This window comes from Narcine bancroftii, chromosome 7, assembly GCF_036971445.1.
Source record: "Narcine bancroftii isolate sNarBan1 chromosome 7, sNarBan1.hap1, whole genome shotgun sequence".
Lineage (NCBI taxonomy): Eukaryota > Metazoa > Chordata > Chondrichthyes > Torpediniformes > Narcinidae > Narcine > Narcine bancroftii.
In genome coordinates this window covers 64574843-64586896 of record NC_091475.1, presented here as the reverse complement: position 1 = coordinate 64586896, position 12054 = coordinate 64574843, and the positions used below count along the sequence as shown (strand labels likewise).

Sequence of the window (12054 nt, the reverse complement as noted above, 5' to 3'; positions counted from 1 at the left end):
GGGCACTGAAATCCATGCCAGAAACTGTGAAGGACATGTGTACTGGCAGTTTCGAGAGGAACAGGGCCTCAAACAGGAAACAGTCTGTCAGCCTATCCGGCAGGGCCACCATCTCATGCATTAGTTCAGAGGGGTTCCTGTCGCCCAGGCCCTGCATGTTGAGGATGCGGATGGCCCACGTGCTGGCTGAGCCCTAGGGTGTTGAGGATGAACCGTCGGAACTGCTCATACTTACACTTCATTTTCTATGAAGGAACTTACTTTGGCAGCTGACAACGTGCCAAACTTGGTGTCCTCTGAAACAATTCCCCTGATGTGTAACTGGGATTCAGCTGGCTGCAACCAGTTCCTGGGCTGGCTTGCCCAGAAAAGTGGGAGATGTTCGCCCACCACATTGGTCACAGACGCTGCGACTGTGGATTCAACCAATTGCTGTATTTTGCTGTGATCGATGCTGGTTCCAAAACATTGGAACCATTGGGGCCACCACTGTAGTGTCTGTTGTGGCCGTGTTACCGAATAAAGAGATGTCCACATGGCATGAGGGTGAACCAAAGAATAGCTTTATTGGTTTTAATTCTCAGCATTCCACGCTGGCCTGCCCACTTCCGATGACGTACGCGCTCTCATTCGGAAAAGACGTCATCGCGTCGTGGTGTCACTCACTGGCCAGCGGGCCACTGCACGGAAATGGAGGACTCCTTAGTTCGCACATGGCACTAAATGCAGGCTCCTTCTCGGCAGTGAAGGGGAGACTGTGCCATCTTGGACTGGTTGCGTGTTGCGGCAATTCGGCCTGTTTACTCGCGCGGTCGCTTGGCCTGCTACACATCATGCAATAAGTTTGCAAAGTGTTGTTTTCTCATTTTGACATTGAATAATTTGTGGCAGCTTTTGTAAGTGGAATTGTTGACAGATAACTTACTAATACCCACAAAACTTGGTCTTCATCTAATCAAATAATTTTACTTAGCCCTCCTCCAGTTCAAACACGCGCAGACCTACGACCAGGAGAGCCAAGAGCGACACCAGAAATTAGAACATAATCTGTACATTCATGGGACAAATCTTGGAACGGTTAAGAAAATTATTCTTACTGCATCTTCTCCAAGTGCAGCCTTCAGACTGATCCGCACTTTAAATGAATCTTTTATATCTGAAAAAGGTCAGATTTCAAAGTAAGAATTTGAAGTCTAAAACAGCTGTTATCTACATACATTTGAATATACAGAGTTGAGTTCCTCTGCTTAAGCCTTCTGATCTCTCCCCACTTCCTTCGAAGGAGTTCACTCACAGGGAATTTTCCGTCCATTGTAACTTTCTGTTGTCCCCAGACTCCATGTCTCTGTCGCTACAAGCTGCCTTCTCCCAATTCCTCCAATGCCTCACTCCAATTCCAACTGTCAGAGTCACACAGCAAGGAAACAGGCCCTTCAGCCAAACTTACCCACACCAACCAAAATGTTCCACCCACACCAATCCCACCTGCCTACGTTTGGCCAAAAATGTTCCACCCACACCAATCCCACCTGCCTACGTTTGGCCCAAAATGTTCCACCCACAACAATCCCACCTGCCTGCATTTGGCCCAAAATGTTCCACCCACATCCATCCCACCTGCCTGCGTTTGGCCCAAAATGGTCCACCCACACCAATCCCACCTGCCTACATTTGGCCCAAAATGATCCACCCACACCAATCCCACTTGCCTGCATTTGGCCCAAAATGGTCCACCCACACCAATCCCACCTGCCTGCATTTGGCCCAAAATGGTCCACCCACACCAATCCCACCTGCTTGAGTTTGGCTTAAAATGTTCCACCCACTTCAATCCCACCTGCCTGCCTTTTGCCCATATTTGTCAAAGCCCAACCAATCCATGTATCCATCCAAATGTCTCTCGAATATTGCAATAGTACCTGCCTCAACCACCTCATCTGGCAGCCCATTCCATTCAGCCACCACCCTCCTCAGATTTCTGTTATTTCTCTCCCCCTTCAATTAAAACCTATGTCTTCTTGTTACTAATAGCCCTGCAATGGGAAAAAGGACACTCTGCCTTTCACCTGATAGAACATAGAATATTACAGCACGGTACAGGCCCTTCGGCCCTTGACCTACATATTTCAACCAAAACCATTCCTGTCTCATAACCCTCTATTTTTCTTTCATCCTTGTGTCTGTCTAAGAGTCTCTTAATTTCCCCCAATGTTTCAGGCTCCACCAACATCCCCGGCAAGGCATTCCAGGTACCTACTTCCCTCTGTGTAAAAGTTTACCCCTGATGTCTCCCCTAAACCTCCCTCCCTTAACTTTGTACATATGTCCACTGGCGTTTGCTGATCCTGTCATGAGAAACAGGTGCTGACTGTCCACCCTATCTATGACTCTCAGAACCTTATAGACCTCTATTAAGTCTCCTCTCATCCTTCTTCACTCCAAAGAAAAATGTCCCAGCTCTGCTAATTTATCTCTTAAAACTTGTTTTCCAATCCAGACAACATCCTGATAAATCTCCTCTGCACCCTCTCCATAGCTTCCACATCCTTCCTGTAATGAGGTGACCAGAAATGATCACAGTCTTCTAAGTCTGGTCTCACCAGAGATTTGTAGAGTCTGTAGATTTGCGACATGACCTCTCGACTCTTGATGCTGGGATTTATGAGTTGGGGAACGCAAGACTCCTATAGGGCCTCATAACTATCCTATCAACTTGCATGGCAACCTTAAAAAGATGTATAGATTTGGATCCCAACATCCCTCTGTTTCTCCACACTGTTACATATCCAACCATTAAACTGGTTGACCTTCCAAAATGCTTCACTTCACACTTATCCAGATTAAACTCCATCTGCCACTTCTCCGCCCAGCTTTTCATCCTGTCTATATCCTTTTGTAACCTATGGCAACCTTCAGCTCCATCCACAACTTCTCCAACCTTCGTGTCACCTAAAAACTTACTGACCCATCCTTCCGCCTCTTCATCCAGGTCATTTATAAAAATCACAAAGAGCAGTGGTCCCAGAACAGATCCCTGTGGCACTCCACTAGTCACTGACCTCCAGGTAGAATACTTTCCTTCCACTACTACTCTCTACGTTCTTCCTACAAGCCAATTTTTTTATCGGTACAGCAACTTTTACACTAATCCTGTGACTCATGACTTTCTGGATGACTCTCATGGAGGACCTTGTCAAATGCCTTGCTAAAATCCATATAGACCACATCCATCACTCCTCCCTGATCAATTTCTTTTGTTACCTCATTAAAAAATTCAATTAGGCTCATGAGGCATGACCTTCCCTTCAGTAATCCACACTGAGTATCCTTGAGTAGACTGGACTTCTCCAAATGCTCATAGATCCTATCGTCAAGAAGCCTCTCCAATAGTTTATACCCCACTGATGTAAGATTCACTGGTCTATAATTCCCAGAATTCTCCCTATTACTTTATTTTTAAACAAGGGGACCACATTTTCCATTCTCCAATCCTCTGGCACCTCCCCTGCAACCAAAGAGGATTCAAAGATCAGAGCTACTGCCCCAAATATCTCTTCCCTCGCTTCCCACAGCAGCCTAGGGTATATCATGTCCAGCTCCAGGGACTTATCAATCATAATATGTTTGAAAAGATCCATCATTTCCTTTTACCTAATCTCAACATAGTCCAGCACACAATCCTGTTCTATTCCGATCTCGCCCTGATGCAGGACTTTTTCTCTGGTGAATACTGAAGCAAAGCATTTGTTTAGGACCTCCCCAAACTCCTCCACTTCCAGGCATGTGTTATCTCCCTTATCCTTTAGTGGCCCCACTTTTATTCTTGTCATCCTTCTGTTCTTCACACAAGCATAGAACTACCTTGGGGTTTTCCTTTGAGCATTTTCCTAAGTCCTTAAGCTCTTTCCTGGCTTCCATATACTTCTCATGAGCCCTTCCTGTTTCCTGCTTCTTAAATCTAATGTACTTTTCCTTCTTCCTCTTGACTAGTTGCCTGACCTGTTTTGTCAACCATTTTTCTAACATCTTTTCCCTGTCTCAGTGGGACAAACCTATCCAGAACCCACCACAATTGGTCCGTTAACATCCTCCACATAGGGTCAGTGTTATGGGGGGCCATTCATGGGCCATGCCCCCCCCATGTGAGTTATTATGCCCCATGCCCCCCTATCCACCCACAGGCCTGATTCAGCAAGCACAATTCATAGTGAAAGGCAGTTTATGCCCCCCTGCAGTTACCCTAATGCCTTCACTACCATTGGATTTGTTCTGACTCTGCCTCCACATTAGTTCTGTGCTTTCTCCAGTGAACATTGTTTCCCAGTTTACTCTCCCTAGTTCCTGCCGCATCCCATCGTAATTAGCCCTTCCCCAATTGAACATTTTGTCTGCTTCCATCCTTCTCCATAACTATGCTAAAGGTCAGGGAGTTGTGGTCACTCTCACCGAAATGCTACCCCACCAAGAGGTCTGACACCTGACCAGGTTCATTCCCCAATACCAGATCCAGTATGCCCTCTCCTCTAGTTGGCTGGTCCACAGACTGTGTCATGAATCCTTCTTGGACACACTTGACAAATTCTGCCCCATCTATCCCTCTTACCGTCAGCAGGTGCCAGTCAATATTAGGGAAGTTGAAGTCTCCCATAGCAACAATCCTTCATATCTTCATCATTCCAAAATCTGCCTGCTTACCTGCACCTCAGTGCCCTGAGGGCACCCCCAGCACAGTGATAGCTCCCTTCCTATTTCTGATGTCCACCCACACCAACTCATTGGACACTCCCTCCGCTGCGTCCTCCCTTTCTATAGCCGTGATACTACCCCTGACCAGTAATCCTAACCCCCCCCTCATCCTATTCAGTTTAAAGCACCTAAACCCATGATCTATTCCTCTCATGATCACCCATTCATCCTCCTTCATCACAAAGAATAAAGCCGCATCTGTTGAACCTCTCCCAAATCTTCGGCCCCAGAATCCTGGCAACATCCTCGTAAATTGTCTCGGCACCCTCTCCTTTTCAACAGCATCTTTTCTGGAGCTTGATAATCAAAACTGAACACTCCAAATGGACCCTCATCAACTAATCTGCTGGGCCATAAACTCTCCCCTCCTGTCGCCACCTAATACAAAACTCATCACCCATCCCCTCCCCTCCCCACAAAACACCTGCACACTGGACTGATCCATGCATGGATTCTACTCCAACATTGTCCCTCTACACTCCACCCCTCCCACATCCCACCATTCAGCCCAACCCCAACAATCTCTGGACGCACAACCTGAGTCAGCAATGAAAGTGGTAGAGCTTGTTGTATCACGTACGTGGACTCCACTGGGTGTCCCAACCGATCTGTCTCTTGTTCTTTCTGTTATCTTCCTTTAGCCAGATATATAAGGGGTTGAAATATTCAAGCAAAGGTGCACTATTCATTCTGCTCTGTCCAGTCATGTTCCAAAGAGCCTCAGTCCAGGGTCTGGACTTCCCTAGTTTAAGCAAGCCACTGCAAGAGAAAGCAAAGGCTCTTCACTTGAATGAATGTCACGGCTTTATATACAGGTGAGAAGGGGGAGATCTTAACAGGAACCTGAGGGGAAATATTTTCATACAGAGGGTGCTGGGTGTATGGCTGCCAGAGGAAGTGATTGAGGCAGGTGCTATAGCACCTTCAGACAGATACATGGATAGGATGAGTTTAGAGGGATATGGGACAAGTGTGAGTGAGGCATTTTGGTTGGGCCAAAGGGCCTGTTTCCACATTATGTTACTCTACGACTTCTGCATACTACTGTAATAAACCCAAAGAACATTACAGTACAGAAACAGGCCCTTCGGCCAAACTTATCTGTGTTGAGCTATTATTTTTCTAGTCCCATTGACCTGCACCCAGACCATAACCCTCCAGACCATGTCCTTAAATTGTCCTTAAAAGTCTAAATTAAGCTCACCTTCACCACTTTAGGTGGGGGCTCATTCCACACTCCCACCACTCCCTGTGTGAAGAAGTTCCCTCTAATGTTCCCTTTAAAAATTTCACCCTGAACCCACATCCACTAGTTCTTGTCTCACTAAACCTATATGGAAAGAAGTCTGCTTGTATTTACTCTATCTATGTCCCTCATAATTTGGTATACCCCAATCAAACATCCCCTCATTCTCCAGAGGATAAAGTCCTATTTTGGCCTTCTCTGCCCACTGCCCTTGCCTGATGTATCCTCTCCCCACTTACCACACCACTGCTGACTTTCCCATCCCCTATTGAAACCCTCACCCCATGTTTACCAGCCTATTTTCAGTTTGGGTGTAACCTATCCTTGTACTGGTCCTGTCCGTTCCAGTGTTCCAGTGTTCCAAGTACCTCCCTCCTGCATCAGCTCTGCCCTGTCCTTGTTGTACTCCACTTGTACCTGGCTCAGAGTAATTCCCAGATTATGACCCTGGAGTTCCTGATTTTTTGAGGAGGTGACAAAAGAAACTGATGAAAGTAAGTCAGTGGATATGGGGTCTATGCAGTTTAACAAGTAATTTGACAAGGTCCCCGTTCTAGGCTCATTCAGAAAGTCCTGAGCCATGTGGATCCTTGGCTCCTTGGATTCGGAATTAGCTTGCGTGCAGAAGGTAGAGAGTAGTAGAAAACCCATAGAACATTACAGCATAGAAATAGGCCATTCAGCCCTTCTAGTCCAAGCAGAACAATTATTCTGCCTAGTCCCACTGACATGCAGCCAGTTCATAGCCCTCCATACATCTCCCATCCATGTACCTGTCCAAATTCTTTTTAAATGTTAAAATTGAGCCCCTATTGACCACAGTTCCACCACTCTCTGTGTGAAGAAGTTCCCCCTCATGCTCCCCTAAACTTTTCCTCTTTTTTCCTTAACCTATGTCCTATCTCATCCACCCTCAGTGAAAAAATCCTACTTACATTTAATCTGTCTATCCACCTCATAATTTTAAATATCTCTCTTAAATCTCCCTTCATTTTTCTACGCTCCAGGGAATAAAGTCCGAAACTTTTTAAAATTTCCCTGCCACTCAATTTTTAGTAAATCTTCTCTGCACTCTTTGAATCTTATTGATAACTTTCCTGTCATTAGGTGAGTAAACCTGCAGACAATGGTTACGGATTATATATATAAAATGTCTTTTAAACCCCTTTCACGCACCAGTGATCCTAGGAATTGATCGCCAATTGGCCTTTAAAATAGCAAGTGTGAAAGCAAAATCTACTCAATGTGGGTGTCAGATGTCATCATCTCACGCCAGGGATTGACGGTCTCGACCCCTAGTACAATCCCCGGTGTCTGCAGATGCTGGCGTTGACATCAGGAAGTGTGAAATGGGTAATTGCATTGTGGGATTGAAATGACCCAAGTTTTTGTGTGAGTGCAGGAAGAAAAGATTAAAATTAAGGTATAAACTTTGCCATGCGAAAGTTGCAGCAGGAGGGAGAGGAGAGAGAGAGGAAATAAATAGCAATAAACGGCAATAAGTAGCAATAGCAGACAATTATTAAACAGCGTGGGAAAATTGGTAGCACTATAGTGTGCAATTTATAAAGACTGTGGGGGAAATAATTAATGACCGACCTGACTTCCTAGAATGTCATGCGGCAGAAAACCCACTCTATGAATGGTCCATATATGCAGCCAGGCATACAGCACTTTCCCTGCCGTATGGAATTCTGGGAGGGCAGGCCAGCCATCGCTTTCTCCCCATGGTATTTATAAATTGTAGGTGATTGCACTACCAACTTTCCAACACTGTTTAAATTGTATGCAATAGTGCTACCAACTTTTCCACGCTATATATATTGTGCACTATAATGCTACAAACTTTCCCACACTATATAAATTGAGCGCGATAGCACTACCAACTTTCCCACCCTGTTTAAAGATTGTCCACTATTGCTATTTATTGGTAGCACTTTCCCACAGTCCCTATAAAGGTTTATATAGATTGGCACAACAAAAAGAAAGGCTGAAGGGCTCATACTGTGCTGTACATAAGGCTTAATTATGTTATAATTAGTCAATTAATTTTGTTCAAATATAAGATCATAATACATTGATCAGTATTTAGGGCAGGTACACCATTGCTCGATGTGTCATGACTTCACCGGTAGAAGATAGAACAGTCCTATCCCCAGGGACGGCTTCTTGCAAGTGTGAAAGTGTTCAGTGTCCCAGTTAAGAGTGGTTGGGTGTGAAAAGCCAAACCCCCATTCCTATCCCAGGACACTGAATGGCCGATTTAGTGGAATTCAAATGTGAAAGGGGCTTAAAAAAGATAGATTGTGGGAGTTCAGTGTAGGTCACTTCACAAACAGAGTAACAAAACACATCTCATTTAAAATACAAGAGCTTTGGCTGAAGCCAGCCATTCAGGCACCAGTGATTTTGCAAGGACAATGAAACTCCTTTGGAAAGAATTTCAAAATTATAAGGGGGACAGATAGAGTCAATGTGGACAGGCTTTTTCCACTGAGAGTGGGCGAGATTCAAACAAAAGGAATTGGATTGAGAGTAAAAAGGGGAAAGTTTAGGAGAAACATGAGTGAGAATTTCTTCACAGTGATGGGGATATGGAATGAACTTCCGACAGTGGTGATAGAAGTGAGATCGATGTTAATATTCAAGGAAAGGTTGGATAGGTGTATGGATGGGAGAGGTGTTGAGGGTTATGGGCCAAATGCTGGTCAGTGGGACTAAATAAGAGAAGTTTGGCATGGACTAGTAGGGACAAACTGGCTTGTTTCTGTGCTGTAGTTAGTTATATGGTTAAATGCAGGTGCAAATTAAACAGTCAGGCTCAAAGTGCTGATAATATCTTTCAAGGATTGGGTTTTGGAGCCTTGGGGAGGTGTTCTAAATTTTACAAGCAGAGAGAGAAAAAAACCAAACAAGTTTTCTCTTTGAGAGAGAGAGAGAGAGAGAGAGAGAGAGAGAAGTCAGTTCTGCAGTAGCTTTTGGAAGCTGTAAGATGACAAGCTGGCAGCTTGCTGAAAGACCCAATTTGAAGATGGGTTGTGAGTTCTGTGTTCAACCTGTTCAAAGCCCTTGTGGTCCAGACAAGAGGAAATAGCTGGCTAGAGTGTTTCTCCTGAAATAAGGGAAGCAAGAGGAATTCTGTGGTGACCTGGAAGAAGAGGTTATAATTTGGAAAACCCATGATGAGGCAAGTTCCTTCAGCAAGACACTGAAGTATCTGATCAGAAGGAATCAGTTTGTGTCCAACAAGCAACAAATATCTCTCTCTGAAATTGACAAGAACCTTCCTGAGGTAAAGGTAACCATTTACGTTTAAGCACCAGAGCCTGGTGAAAATTCATAAATGTTAAATTCTGTCCACTGTATAACAAGTGCCTGATACCAGTGAACTTGGAGAAGTGAAAAGTGAGATTAGACTGTGAATCAGAGAACTTTCCTGAACATATACACATTACATACACATGCACTTAGAATTAGAAGGGGGTTAAATTAAGTTAATAATAATAAGTTAAAATTTGATCCTGTTTTTATGTTTAAATAAAATTAGAAGCAACCATTTGACTTGGTGGATTTCTATTGATGCCGGGTTTTGGGGTCCTCTGGGCTCATAACGCAATACTCCAATGATAGAAAGAACATACTCTGCATGAAGGTCAGTAACCAATGGTGTTTTGCATGGATCTGTTGTGAGACTTCTACTCTTTGAGATTTTTATAAATGACTTGGATGAAGAAGTGGAGAGGTGGGTCAGTAAGTTTGTAGATGATTCAGAGATTGGAGGTGTTGTAGATAGTGTGGAAGGATGGAGGCAGCATGGTAATGGTCTTTGGAAGGTCAAACTTAAAGGTGGGGTATGTACTTTATGGCAGGATTCTTAACAAAATGAAAGATTTTGGGGTTCACATCTATAGACCTCTAGGTTGTCACACAAGATGTTAACATAGTTAAGAAGGCATATGGTGTGTTGGATTTCATGAGTTGAGGGAATCGATTTCAAGAACCATGAGGTAATGCTGCTGCTGTATAAAGCTCTGGTGAGACCAGATTTGGAGTATTGCGTTCAGTTCTGGTCACCTCATTATAGGAAGGATGTGGATACTTTGGAGAGTGTGCTGAGGAGATTTACCAGGATGTTGCCTGGATTGAAGGACATGTTATAAAGCAAGGGCTATTCTCTTTGGAGCGACAAAGGATGAGAGGCGAATTAATTGAGATACATCATATGACGAATAGCTCAGATAGGGTAGACAGCGAGCACCTTTACCTGGAGTGACCCTAGAAAATACCAGAGGACATTGGTTTAAGGTGAGTGGAGGAAAGAGTTTTCAATAGGCACATGGATGATGTGGGGAAAATAGAAAGTTATGGCTATGAGGTTTTTCTTCTTTGGCTTGGCTTCGCGGACGAAGATTTATGGAGGGGGTAAAAAGTCCACGTCACCTGCAGGCTCGTTTGTGGCTGACCAGTCCGATGCGGGACAGGCAGACACGATTGCAGCGGTTGCAAGGGAAAATTGGTTGGTTGGGGTTGGGTGTTGGGTTTTTCCTCCTTTGCCTTTTGTCAGTGAGGTGGGCTCTGCGGTCTTCTTCAAAGGAGGCTGCTGCCCGCCAAACTGTGAGGCGCCAAGATGCACGGTTTGAGGCGTTATCAGCCCACTGGCGGTGGTCAATGTGGCAGGCACCAAGAGATTTCTTTAGGCAGTCCTTGTACCTTTTCTTTGGTGCACCTCTGTCACGGTGGCCAGTGGAGAGCTCGCCATATAATACGATCTTGGGAAGGCGATGGTCCTCCATTCTGGAGACGTGACACATCCAGCGCAGCTGGATCTTCAGCAGCGTGGACTCGATGCTGTCGACCTCTGCCATCTCGAGTACCACGACGTTAGGGGTGTGAGCGCTCCAATGGATGTTGAGGATGGAGCGGAGACAACGCTGGTGGAAGCGTTCTAGGAGCCGTAGGTGGTGCCGGTAGAGGACCCATGATTCGGAGCCGAATCATGAAAGACCCCAACAATGAAGACACTGTTTACATCCGGTACCGCACGGATGGCAGTCTCTTCAATTTGAGGCGCCTGCAAGCTCACACCAAGACACAAGAGAAACTTGTCCGTGAACTACTCTTTGCAGATGATGCCGCTTTAGTTGCCCATTCAGAGCCAGCTGTTCAGCGCTTGACGTCCTGCTTTGCGGAAACTGCCAAAATGTTTGGCCTGGAAGTCAGCCTGAAGAAAACTGAGGTCCTCCATCAGCCAGCTCCCCACCATGACTACCAGCCCCCCCACATCTCCATCGGGCACACAAAACTCAAAACGGTCAACCAGTTTACCTATCTCGGCTGCACCATTTCATCAGATGCAAGGATCGACAATGAGATAGACAACAGACTCGCCAAGGCAAATAGCGCCTTTGGAAGACTACACAAAAGAGTCTGGAAAAACAACCAACTGAAAAACCTCACAAAGATAAGCGTATACAGAGCCGTTGTCATACCCACACTCCTGTTCGGCTATGAGGTAGTGAAGGATTAAATGCTTGAGATCAGGCTGAACATCAGCAAAGCTGATGCCTCACAGCTCCAAAGACCTAGCTTCAATCCGGACCTCGGGTGTTATCTCTGGGGGGGTTCTGCCCATGTGAGCTTCCTCTGGGTGTTCTGGTTCCTTCCCATCTCCCAATGATCAAACAAAATCTGGCTGCTATAAATCATTCCAAGTGAGCCAGTGAGGGGTAGCACCATGGGGGAATTACATAGGGAGAGCTAAATGGGTTCAATGTGAATGAATGGCTGATGGATAGCAGGGAGTTGGTGAGTCTCGCAGAGAGGAAAGTTATAGGTCTGACTTTCATTTAAATCTTGCAACCAGACAATGAGAAAACATCAGGAAACAGCTGGAAATCTCTTTGGCTATTAAATGACCAATTGACTCCAAAATTTCTGTTTGCTCCTGCCAATTTATTTATTGCAACCAATCAGCTTAGAGTCATGGAGTCACACAGCCCTACTTGTCCACACCAACCATACCGTCCCACCTTCACTAGACCCACTTGCCAGCATTTGGCCCA

At 45.2% G+C, this 12054-nt stretch overlaps 1 protein-coding gene across 6 annotated transcripts in view; it reads right to left on the bottom strand.

The window, feature by feature from the left end:
* The window catches only part of ace2 (angiotensin I converting enzyme 2), a 144684-nt gene that overhangs the window by 43099 nt on the left and 89531 nt on the right, over positions 1 to 12054 (bottom strand). For all 6 annotated transcript variants that reach the window (XM_069890268.1, XM_069890267.1, XM_069890271.1 and 3 more), the window contains 2 exons: positions 5327 to 5505; positions 1098 to 1156 (listed from right to left, as the gene is read on the bottom strand). In XM_069890268.1, the coding sequence (XP_069746369.1) occupies positions 1098 to 1156; positions 5327 to 5505 (238 nt within the window). The remainder of the gene's footprint in view (positions 1 to 1097; positions 1157 to 5326; positions 5506 to 12054) is intronic.